The 13,439-nt window shown below is 41.0% G+C and overlaps 1 protein-coding gene across 1 annotated transcript in view; it reads right to left on the bottom strand.

Moving 5' to 3' along the window:
• jag2b (jagged canonical Notch ligand 2b) overlaps nucleotides 1-13,338 on the bottom strand; it is a 104,691-nt gene extending 91,353 nt beyond the window's left edge. Inside the window, 2 exon segments of the mRNA XM_034162075.1 lie at nucleotides 11,454-11,774; nucleotides 13,133-13,338. Coding sequence (XP_034017966.1) covers nucleotides 11,454-11,774; nucleotides 13,133-13,189 — 378 coding nt within the window. The 5' untranslated portion in view covers nucleotides 13,190-13,338.
• Between the last annotated feature and the right edge of the window lie 101 nt (nucleotides 13,339-13,439).

Here is a 13,439-nt window from a genome sequence, read left to right on the forward strand (position 1 = left end):
AGCAAGCCACCCCCCCCCCCCCCGCAAATCCATGAAGTCTCACGAGTGCAAAGTAGTGTCAGGTCTTCATTGGAAGAAGTTTGAATTAAGGTGGTGATGTGTTACTGCCCCCAAGTCGTCAGCATGCACCCACTTCATCAAAACAGATTTTTACCTTTGATCCTACGCGTTAGGTTTGTTTGATCCCGACATGCCAAGAGCACCTTCTTCAAGAAGGTTAAACTTCTGCCACTGAGTGCCACCCATCCCTGCTGTAACGGCATTTGATACCACGACACATTACTACAGACGGTCCCACTAATTTATATAGCAGTAAAGGACGCTATCAGTTTCCCAACTGCACATTTTTATAATTCACTTGTGTGATTTTTTTTCTTCTGTAAGTCAGAAGCTCAATATGTTTGAACTCCACAGGCAGGAACCCCAAACCCTGTGTGAGATCTTTAATATTTGCTTCATACGCTTATTAAGCAAAGAGACAGTGTTGAGACGGTGCTGTTAATGACGCCATTTATTATCACAGAACTGGTACTTGTGGTAAAAATAAATGATGTGCAGCAGAAAATGCAAGGAAAGTGTTCATAAGAGGAAAGCAATGACAGATTGTAGGGAAGTGTTTCCCCTCTGCTGTGCATCAATAATGTTTAGCACACACCAGCACCATGAGTACCAGTTATGTGCACCCCTGGTTATATTGTGTGTTCTTTAGTATTAGAGTAATTACATGTGCTCTCAATTTTAAAAAGCACACACATTTTGGTAGACAGGCACAGGCTTGAGGGGCCCCGTGTGACTTTGGGCCCCTGGTCTTCAGCCCAGGAAGGCCCACGTATTAATCGGCTCCTGGCTGTAGTTATTAATTTGATCCAAACCTGAATTTATTCACAGCTCTGACAGCTTTCTAATCAATATTTCAAGATATTAAAAAGAGAATTTTAATTGCAGTTTCACATATTGCATGGCACATGAAAGATATCTGCAACCACAGCCCACATGTGCAAATTTGGTCACATCTCACTCATAATCTTAATAATAATAATAATAATAATAATCTTAATAATAATAACAACAACAACAGCATAAAAAGTAAAATAAAAAAAATAAATAAATAAAAAAGAGTTTCAAGACTTGCTTAACCCTCTGGGGTCCGAGGGCATTTTTTGGATAGTTCACTCGCCTGGCATAAATGTTTTATTATTGCTGTTAACAGCTCTCCCTGCATCCCACAATCAAGTTTTATAAGTGTAATAAAGGTTTACAATCAAAAATAGGCAAAGAAAAAATAAAGCAAAAAATAATTTTCCACACATTTATTCAAAACACACAGCAAACTATAAACAACTGTTTTGACACTTTATAAAGGTAATTTGAGGTCTTGTGTGAAAGACTGTGCAACAAAAAGGTTCAAACAATAAACAAATGCACATTTTGAATAATATATACAAAATGGTGTATGCGTTTTGTTGTCCATTGATATGGTAAACAGTGCTTTACGCAGAGAAAGCAACAGAGTTATCCAGTAACATTCACATGCAAACTAGTGGAGCAATCCTGATAGTTACACACTCTGTTTGAGCACGTGAGATTGTCATCAGAGGCTCTCCGTCTGCATCACTGATCGCTGTGCGTAATGGTGCAGGGCGCATGGAGATCAATAGTATGTACTCATTGGAGCACCCAGGGGGCTATTCAAACGGGCCAACTAGTAACATATCACTTCTGAAAATGATCTTTGGCTTTTCACAGAGGTAAATCTGCCCTACGATTGGATTTTGGAAAACCATGTGACGGTGAACCAATTCAGATTGGACACTCACATTGCGCACGTCATCACACAGCTTCTATGAGGAGTACAAAGATGGCCGATGGCTGGCTCGAACATCCATGGAGTTAACTTTTCAGCAAAAAAAAAAAAAAAAAAAAAAAAAAAAAAAAGTTTCTATCTCATATCATTCAAAAGTTATTTATAATTTAGTAAAGCTTGGTCTTAGCCGTCGTATACAATGTCGTCGGCCCCAGAGGATTAATGAATTGTTGATAATACTCAAAAGTACTGTGGGGAACTTTGTTGCATTCTGCCAGTAGAATCACAGGGCACGAGCTGTAATCACATGCACATCAGATTCTGAGCTGCACATCTGCGTGTGCTTGTGTGTTTTATGGGCATGCAACACGCATCTGACGCTGATATGGGGTGGAGATTCCCCCATTCATCAGTCAGACATCACAAAAAATAACAGCTGACATTTATGCATCACAGGTTTAACACGACTGTCTCTTCATTCTAATTCTGCCTTTGACACAAAGTGACTTTACACTAACCAACGCTGCATTCACATGTCAGCAGCAGAAAAACTGTCATACCGGTAATCATAGTAGAATTCTTGTCATCTGTGCCACCAGACTGTCAGTGACCATGAGGCGCTGCTACATTTTTATGATAAAGACAGACAATTTGTTAACTGAAAGATACAGAGTTTTAGCATTTTGCACAACTTTATGATCAAAACAAGAAGCCCTGGATCAGAAGTTAACTTTTGCTGAGGTTATAAATTATTTCTAGTCAAGTCTGCGTGCATGAGCTGCACATTGGCGCATCCACAACACCACGGAACTGCCCCGGGTCCTGGAACTACTTACACTTACATACTGTGTGTGTGGGGATTTTGTTCTCATTTAACTTTGGTCACACAGTTCTATGACTTAAGTTATATTTCAAATGTCACCAATTACATTTATGAAATAAAAACAACCCAGAAGTCCATATATGAACATCTGCTTGTTTTGTGTGGCACGTGCACGTCATTCATGGAGACACGGACCTCCACAGTGACAAGCAGCTTGGTCATTTAAAAAAAAAGAAAAAAAAAAGAAAAAAAAAACATATCACAGTAGGTGGATTCCCACAGCAAATTAATGCCTCAAGCTCGTGTGCACATCTCGGAGAGCTCAGTCTGCTTTCATACAGCAAGCCTAGTCAGCAAATGAAAACAAAATTAAAAACTGGCACATGACCAGACTGACCCCCCTCACTGGCAGGAAGTTCATGACCAGGAATAAAATGCCAACATTGCAAGGATCACAAGCTTCTACAACTTGTTCAGCCACAAGCTTTTTTTTTTGTGATTTACAGTCATGTTCAAAATAAGTGTTTAAAAAAGCGAGTAAAGCTCAAAATCCTTATTTCCTTACACACAAATGCATTGGGAACTCTGCGCATTCTGTGCCAAATCAAACCATGACAAAAAAGTATCAAATTTGTTATTGCTTGACAGGAAATTAAGAAAAAGGAGTATTAGGATGTGCATTTTTCTTTACAAACTCAAACATTTAATGTATACACTGACAAATTATTGAAGATTTATCTTTGCTGTGAATCACTGAAACAATATTTCATTGTATAATCACCGTTTCTGAGAACTGCTTCATATCTGTGTTGCATGGAGTTGACCAACTTCTGGCACCTGTGAACAGGTATTCCAGCCCAGGATGATTGAATGATATTCCACAATCCTTGGTTTTGCCTCAGCATTTCTGATGTCACCCCACAAGATTTCTATGGGATTAAGGTCCTGGGATTGGGCTGGCCACTCCATAACATTAATCTTGTTGATCTGGAACTAAGCTGCTGCTCACTTGCTGGTGTGTTTGGGGTCCTCGTCTTGCTGAAAGACCCATTTCAAGGGCATTTCTTTTTCGGCATAAGGGGGTGGTGGCCAAGTGGTTAATGCGCTTGGTTTCAGTTCAGAAGCCTCCAGGTTCAAATCCCACCCCTGCCACATTTCTCCATGTAATGTGGAGTTGCGTCAGAAAGGGCATCCGGCATAAAACCTGTGCAAATTCAACATGCAGATCCACCTTGGATTTGCTGTGGCGACCCCGAGTGCAAACAAGGGAGCAGCCGAAGACAACATGACCTCTTCAAGTATTTTGATGTATTCAAACTGATCTATTATCCCTGGTATGTGATAAATACGGCCGACACCATAGTATGAGAAACATCTACATATGATGCTTGCTCCACCATCTTCACAGTTTGACTGTGGCTTGAATTCAGATTTTTGGGGCCGTCCGCAAACTGTCTGCAGCCCCAAGACCCAAAAAGAACAATCTTGCTTTCATCAGTCCACAAAATGTTGTGGCATTTCTCTTTATGTCTGTCAGTTTGTTCTTTGGCAAATTGTAACCTCTTCAGCACGCTGCTTTTTCAATAATGGGACTGTGGGATCTTCTTGCCCATATATTCTTCCCCCACAGTACTTCCCCAGATGAAGCTGGTAACCATTTACAGGTGGGTGGACAGAGAAAATTTAGATTAAACATACTAAGTAACATAAACGCAATTCAAACTCAGATCCCATATTGGCAGGTCAGGTATCCTTTATTTTAATCCAATTATATTTTTTCTGCAAATCTGGTTAATTGTGTCAGATTTCAGACCGCATAATATCGGGGTAACGATGGCAAAATATTCAACCATTTCACATTTGGCTGTATTACTATGCATGCACTATATTGTCGGGACACAGAACTGTCGATTTATGTGACAACACGCACAATTCGACAGAACACCAGCTGCACACGCTGCTAACTGTTAGCGCTGTTAGATGAGAGTGACAAAGTTGCGCACCACTGCTGCCACCGAAATAGGTAAATTTAAGCTACCATACCAAAGTATTGATGTGGATTCTGATACAGAATTACTGTTTCACATTTGATGGATTACACCGCGCACTGCCTCGGCTCGACGGTAAGCCTCGCCAACCAAATTACCTACAGAAACAGTGCAAACAATGGAATTGAATTAGAATGTGAATAACCCCCTTGTGTCTGATGATTTGCAGACATTCATGCTGTTATATGGTTGCAAATAGCCGGTAAAGCTCTATTTCCAACCGTATAACCAACATGAACATCTGCAAATCAGACACCAACAGGGCTATTCCCTAATCACTGCTTTATCACATGCATTTTTACACTGCCCCCCGGTAATTTGGAAGTTCCCAACTTCCATCAAATGCCACGAGCTTCTTTCTTGACAACCAAGTCTTGGTACTTACACCCCCCCAACCAACACCACCACCACTACTCCACACCCTGCAACGTAATACTTTACCACCAATAAATTTATCTGCAATTTCACCAAAATAAAGGCAACTGATAAGTCAATTTCAACACAGTAATTTGTGAAAAATTAAAAAACAGGACTATGATGAAGATCCAAAATGGATCATTATGTCTACATCCAAATGCAAACAGAAAATTTTTGTTTCTGAGTCCTACGCTCCAAAGGATAGTAAGTGGTTTATAGACCTGGAAATGGGGTTTTCTTGAGATGAATCATTTGAGCATGTCCAAGGTATTATTGGCCAAAATGTTAATCTTTTTTTAAGACACCTGCTGCTATTGCCAAAATAAATAAATCAATCAATTTCAGGATGAGAGCTGCTTCCACACTTGTTATTGTCAACAGCCCTGAGCCAACTGCATCTTTGCTTCTTCTGCAAAAAAGTGGAAACATGACAACAAGTGACCCTGCAGGCTTTTTGTGACATATGGCACCAGAAGAGAACACTTTATCAGCCTGGCCTATTGAAGAGAAAGACAACACACTGAATGGCCCCATTTACCTCTCTACCTTGAGGTGTTAATCAACCCCCCCCCCAAAAAAAAACACAAAAAAAAACACACCCCAACCATCGTCAGAAATGGAATAAAGAACAAAATGACCACCACTGGGACAATAAGAAATTAATGGTTATTTTCATAAACAGATTATTTTCTTGAATACTGGATTTGTCATTTGGTCCACAAAAATGTGAAATAAAAAAACTAATAAAAAAAGATCTATCAATGTTATCCAGAGCCCAAGATAACACCTTAAACTTAAAAGGTCTTCTTCTGTCCACAGACGAGGACATTCAGTTTACTGGCAGAAAGGCGTAAAGCAGCTCGTAAAATAAACCAAAACGTTTTCACATTTAAGAAGCTGAAAAAGGATCAAAACATTTGTTGATTAACTTCATATCTGATTAATCTATTAATTGTTGCAGTTCCAGGTTTGTTCACAATGACAGTGTGGCTGTATCATGACAAATGTGTCAGAACAGCAAGAAAGATCCATTAATCTTTGAACAATAACAGCTGATACGCCCTCCGGTGGATGTTTTGAATGCTTCAGCTACATACTAGGTATGCAGGAAATAGCGCGAAATAAGACCCTCAACATGTCTGATGTGCATTGTGAAATTAAAGGGTCTTGAGGCTCTTGTCATGCCTAATTAATTGTGTTGGTGTCCTGGCTGATGTCTGAAACATCTGCTGGTATGTATGTCAACAATTTGCTTTAAAACATTCATTGGACCTTTCTCAGGTTTTTACTCCTGTGCAGGCAGCAGTGTGCCAGCTTGCCTGTTGTTCAGTCCCACATACAGCAGCAGAAAGCAAAGCGTAGAAGAATCAGAGTCATCAGGCTGTTCGTAACGCACGACATCTTATGTCTGTGAGCTGAACTTCATCTACCTTGTTCATATCAACATCAGTCTCCTTGGATCCAAATCGGATCTGCTGTAGTGAATGAGGGAGAAGCTGAAAGAACTTCCTATCATCGTATTTCAAGCCAGTCATGAGCTGAGATGATGCACTGTCATAAAGCGGGGGGGGACACATCAGACCACTGAAAAACCTCTGCATCATTTGATTTCCCTTAATTCTTTTCATTGCATCAGTGAGTAGGGACAGAGACGTGCTGCAGCGCTGTAGTACAAACAGGCTTTTCCACTATGGCTGCATTTACAAACTGAACCATTGAGAGGAGAACCTTCCAGAAGGACAACCCTCTCTGCAGCAATCCACCAATCAGGCCTGTATGGTAGAGTGGCCAGACAGAAGTCACTCTTTAGTAAAAGGCACATGGCAGCCCACCTGGAGTTTGACAAAAGGCACCTGAAGGACTCTCAGACCATGACAAACAAAATTCTCTGGTCTGATAAGACAAAGATTGAACTCTTTGGCATCATGTTTGGAGGAAACCAAGAACCATCCATACAGTGAAGCATGGCGGTGGCAGCATCATACTGTGGGGATGTTTTTCAGCGACAGGAATTGGAAGACTAGTCAGGATTGAGGGAAAGATGAATACAGCAATGTACAGATGATGAAAACCTGCTCCAAAGCACTCTGGACCTCAGACTGGGGTGACGGTTCATCTTTCAGCAGGACAATGACCCTAAGTACACAGCCAAGATATCAAAAGAGTGGCTTCAGGACAACTCTGTGAATGTCCTTGAGTGGCCCAGCCAGAACCCAGACCTGGATCTGAAAGAGATCTGAAAATAGCTGTGCACCGACGCTCCCCATCCAATCTGACGGAGCTTGAGAAGTGTTGCAAAGAGGAATGGACAAAACTGCACAAAGATAGGTGCACCAAGCTTGTGCCATCATATTCAAGAAGACTTGAGGCTCTAACGGCTGCCAAAGGTGCACCAACAAAGTATTGAGGAAAGGGTGCGAATACTTAGGTACAAGTGATTTCTTAGTTTTTTTTATTTGTAATAAATTTGCATAATAAAACTTTCATGTTGTCATTATGGGGTTCTGTGAGTAGACGTTTGAGGGAGGGAAATTAATTTACTCCATTTTAGACTAAAGCTGTAACATAAAATGTGGAAAAAGTGAAGTTTCAAAGAAAATACAAAATGCACACAGAGACCATGCAAGACTCCACTCCTGAAGAAAAAGCATGTCGAAGCTCGTTTAACGTTTGCTCCGCAAACGTTTAAACAAGCCTGTGAAATACTGGAAGAATATATTCTGATCAGATGAGAACAATATTGAACTCTTTGGATGTCATAAAACACACCATGTTTGGAGGTCAAATGTCACTGTACATCAGTCCAAAAACACCACACCAACAGTGAAATCTGGAGGTGGAACATCATGGTGTGGGGCTGTTTTTCTGCATACAGCTCCAACAAATGTCATATAACTGAAGGATGAATGGAAAAAAACTGCAGACAGTCTTGATAAAACTCTGATGAAGATGAAACGAGGGTGGACATTCCAGCAAGACAGTGATCCCAAAGACACAGACAAGGAAACTCTCAACTGGTTTCAGAGAATGAAAATGAAGCTGCTACAATGTTCCAGCCAATCAGCTGACGAATCCAATAGAAAATCTATTGAAAGAACTCAAGATCAGAGTTCACAGAAGAGGTCCACGGAACCTTTAAGATGTGATTAGTTTCGCCATACAGGAGGCGTCTTGAAGCTTCATTACCCACAAAAACGTTTGTACAAAGTATTAAATTTCACCAAGCTTGTTTAATACTTTTTCCCTGTGTCATTTCACATTATTATACATAACTTAATTCCTGTACTTACTTGTTGTGGTTTCTTTGTATGTGTGGACTACTTGGGTTGTTACTAACATCTGATAAAAAATTAATGTCAATAGCACCTTTTGAAATACATTTACTGAGTTGTGGACATGTGTCCATGAGGTGCGCTCTACTGTTAGTACATGAGCCAGTCATGAATATTGACGTAATCGGTACCACTTGGGGGGGAACGACACTTTGAATCCAGCTTCAGTGTATCATGGCCTACACAAAAATGTATGATAGCCATCCCAGGGTGGTAGCTGTAGCCAGGTAGGGGTCAATGAAGAATTACACAGAGGTCAAACTTTAAAAATGCTCCAATCATGTTGAAAACTATATCACATTATTTGTCTGATCATAACAATTCCTATTCCTATCTATGATGGAATGTTCTGGAGTTATGGGATAAAAACAGCAAAAATGGTGACAAAGGTCAATTTCAGTTTGTACAGGGGTCAAAAGTTGAAGTTGCTCCAATTTCAGCAAAAATGAATACCCAAGATTAACATATTGGCCTGTGATTAATCCAGACAAACACATGGACAAACTAATATAAGGACAGAAGTAGGAGCAGAAACCATTTGAATATCTTTTTTTTTCCCCACATCATGGCAGTGTCTAATAACAAATGAGCACACCTCAGTCGCACCTCATCCATCATTTACTGTCAGAAAACCTTAACTCTTTTGGAGGAGGCACCTGGCCCCCACAGCAGGAAGCTGAGGAGCATCGAGTGGAAAGCGACGCGTCAAAGGCATCCAGGTATTCACAGCAAACCAGGACCATGAGGCGGTGAACGACACCTCGGAACACGCCTCGCACCAACACCACTCACTCATCACCCTAATCTGATTAATGTGAGCGACCATCCGACACATAAAACCCCACAACGCATGCCTCCCAGACATGCACGTGTTGTACATGCACAGAACGCCATGCCAGTCAATTCAGTTGACATCCACTGAAGGATTACGTCTTCGTGAACAAGTCAGAAAACGTCATGTTCTGAGCTTGGTGGTCTAAAAATTAAAGCATTCATTCCCCCGATTGTCTAATTATCCCATCACAGCCTTGGCAGCTGCAAGCTGCTGGACTGGAATAATGCCAACTTCATATAAAATCGTATGAACTTCACAAAACAACACGGCCAACTCTGCCAAGTCATTATAGCTGCAAGTGAAGCCGTGTGAGGCATTCAGAAGCAATCATGTAGCTGCGAGTTATGCATTTAAGAGTGGGGAAAGGGGGGGACTTTCACCCTTTCACAGATATGTATTCCAGAAGGTCAGGGTGTGTAACTGGGACAAATAAGCGTGACGATGACACCTGTCCATAAATGTGATTGACCACGTGATTTGATGACTTGTCACTGGACTTGTACCATGTGATGTGTCCAAAAGCAGCAGGACAACTTCAAAACCTCCTGGTGAAACTGCAGCATTTATAACAATGTTCAGCCTGTACAGAAATGCAAGGAATTACTAAAGCATGTCGGAGTTCAAAGCAGAAAAAGAGGAATATTTAATTCAGAATTTTACACTAGGCTCATATCCTTAGAAAACAGGCAAGTGTGGATCCACCTTGGAGTTCTGTCAACTCCTCTGTGCTCTGAATTTCAGTTACACGATTGGCCTCATCCATCGGCTAGACACATGGCTCTTAAAATATAGTTGACAGATTCCGACAATATTTGTCGGGAATGGTCGATTTGATATTTGACTGAAATCCAAATGATTGGCATTTATTACCCAGGCAGAGGTGCTCTCAGTGTCCACTTAGAGTTTAGACTTTTTATAAAGTTGACAGCCCCAACTTATTAAGCACAGTAAGTTCCAGAAGTATAAACCAAAGTACTTATTTATTTTTAAAGGTAACATGCTGCATTCACATGCTGACGGTAGAAAAATCATCATAAGGTCATTATGGGAGATGCAGGATGCTGATCAGATACTGGAGTGTAAGATGGACAATAATATATTTAATAATTGTAATATTAAAAACAGGAAGCTCTGGCTCTGATTAGTGTTAAAATAAGTTAACATTAAATTTTCTCTGTAAGACTAAAAGCAGATTAAAATAGTGCCGTCTTTCACAAGTGTTAAAGGTAAGTTGCACCTCTTTTCTGTATCATGAGCTCTTTAAATTTTGGATTTCTGTGCATTGTTGTGTTTTAATTTCCTTCTAAGTACTTACAATGACAAAGTGGATTCTGGCTCTGAACATGTGAATGCAGCACAGCTGTGGCGACCACATCAGTTCAGTTGGACGCGCGAGGAAACGTGAAAACTCAATAAGAGGCATTACATGGTATGAAATTCTACATGACTGAGAATCACAGACATCAAGCTAATCTTCAATTTTAAAGCTTCTGCTGAATTTTAAAGTCAGCTTTCAGGTGAAAAAAACCCCCACTAACTGTAGTGATGGAGCAACAAGATACACGCAACTTTGTTGTGACGATTTTCTGGGTTACAGCAGAGGTGGTTGTACTTTGAGGAAAAACTGGATCTGACTCAATAATGCATTTCAACTTCCTTTGATATCTTTTTGTGCATGTCAAACATGGACTTTATGACATCATAAACATCTATCCTTATGCTGCAGAAAAGAAGGAGGAGGTTAAAAGCCTCCTCTGTCAGCATACTGAAGGTGTAAATGCATGTGCTCCGAATGAAACCTTCAACTTTGGCCGTGTGATGATTAAAAGTAATTCCTTGCTAAATTGCGAGAACTGGAGCTCATTTACGGTTCTTGTGGCTGGACGCGGATTAGAGTCCATAACTCCCCCATGCAGGATGCAAGCATCTTATCAAAGGATGTTGGAAATGAACCACTGACCTTTCGGTCACCAGCCCAGCTCCTTAACCACAACTCTACTTACTCTGATCAGTGAAGCCAACTAACTCAACCCAAATCTCCAGTTTCAACTCCGTTGGAGACTGACCCAAAACCCATGGACATCAACCGACTGCTCCGTGCAATAACAGGTTGTATGTCCACCAAACACTAACTAAATAAGTTCCAGAAGACAACAAAGAGGCTTCTTTCTCAAACTGAAGGAGAATCACTCACCGGCCATGCAAACTGGAAAGAGATCCAAATCCTGCCAGCATCGTTGAATTTATTGGGATTATTATTTGCCACCTTAAAAGAAAATATATTTCCACCAAGAACTTGCGTAGATCCGGCTCCGTACGTGCAGTGCCCTCTGGTGGTCACCTCAGTCTGGTATTCCTTCAGGCAAACCTTGAAGTACGTGTCGCACTCATCTCTGATGCAGCGGAGGTCCTTGGAGCTCCGGGAGCCGTCGCAGCACTCCCCGTCCGCCAGCTCCCCGTTTACATTCTCCACAGAGATCAGCTGCAGCTCGAAATATCCCGTCGACTCACACACCTGGAAAATCAAACGCAGAAGACCACGTGAAGACACTACAGCATGGGCAAGAGGAGCAGACTGACGTGTTACAATACAGACACCCATTTTTTCAGGAGGAGGGTGGGTACAGTAGTTGTCAGATAATGTAAAAAAATAAAGTGTACAGTCATGATTTTGACGTAGTATCTCAAGATAACTTACCCAGTTAAAAGGTGATATTTTGCCTCATGATTGTGACTTGGAAAGTCAAAATTTACTTAGCATCTCTGATTTGGCACATTTTAATTATGATTATGATGTGAAAGTCTACATTTTGGCATTTTAATCTCAACTTGGATTGTGTGAATTTTCCAGTCATCTCAAAATTCTGACTTGGAAAAAAAAAAAGACAAAAAAAAACAAAACACGAGAATGTCGTAATTTCAACCTTGATAGTCTATTTTTTTTCTATTCGAGATCTCAAAATTATGAGTTAGCAAATTAAAATGTGACTATATGCTGAAAGTCAACATTTTAGATATTCTTATCTCAATCACAACAGGACATGAGGACTCAATGACTCAGCAAGTTGAAATTTCACAATTTATTTAAGGAAGAGGACTCAAATTTACATTTTGGCATTTCTTCCCTTAATTAAGACTTGGCTTCTCTTACCATCTCATTATGACTCAGCAATTTATAATTTAACATTTTATTTCCTAATCATGATTTTAAAAGTGAACGTTTTGAGGCATTTTTATCCCATATTGATTTTGGAATATCAAAATTATGGCTTCGAACTCAAAACGTCAACACTGTGGTACATAATTATTTTGAAAAGAAAGATTTGACAGTTTTGTCTCATATGTATGACTGAGATCATTTGAATTAGTATTGAATAATTACAACTTGAGACACTGATATTATCTGTCTCCTAATTATGACATTTGAAATTCTGTTATAATTTCGGTTTATGTTATGTGTTTTTTGTCCCTTTTCTACGGCGGAAACAGGCTTCCATTCCAGCCAATCATGTGGCTGAATCTTAATTGTGACGGTGAGGCCACGCGCAGGTGGAGCACGCGCTGGAGTGCGCAGCCTTTTTTTTTTTTTTTAAATAGACAATCGACAAAATAAAGACGTAGCTTCCAACTTACCGGTTCCGGGGCACGAATAAACGTGAATTTAAAAAACGGAACGACGCGCGGATCGATTCCTCGAGCTGAGCTCCGCGTAAATATCGATTAATGTGATGGGAAAAAAAAAAAGGAGCCGCAGCAGAACAAACACGTCCACCCGCGCCCGCCAACTTTTTCTCATTTATTCAGGATATTTTTTTAATGTCTCACTGATGAGCTTCGACGCGAAATGTTGGACATAAGTCGCAGCCTTCTTACCTCGGCTCGAAGCGTCAGCAGCAGACACGCTGCCTGGAAGCAGTTCCTAATCCACATGTCTCCGCTCTAAACCCCACGGACACAGAGACGAGGGCCGCACCTTCCACCCCTCCTGACACGCACGGGAATTCAGCGCTTCCAGTCCAAATTTGACATGAGAGCGGAGCGGAGCGCAGCGCACTGATGGAGCCGCACAGCAGCGTCTGGCGGTCGGACGTCTCCACACAGCAGCCACAGCCTGGGGACAGAGCGGCGCCGCTGATTGGCAGCTCCCACAGCCAATTACAGCGTGGCCAGCGGGCGGGCT

Source organism: Thalassophryne amazonica, chromosome 21, assembly GCF_902500255.1.
Source record: "Thalassophryne amazonica chromosome 21, fThaAma1.1, whole genome shotgun sequence".
Taxonomy (NCBI): Eukaryota; Metazoa; Chordata; class Actinopteri; order Batrachoidiformes; family Batrachoididae; genus Thalassophryne; species Thalassophryne amazonica.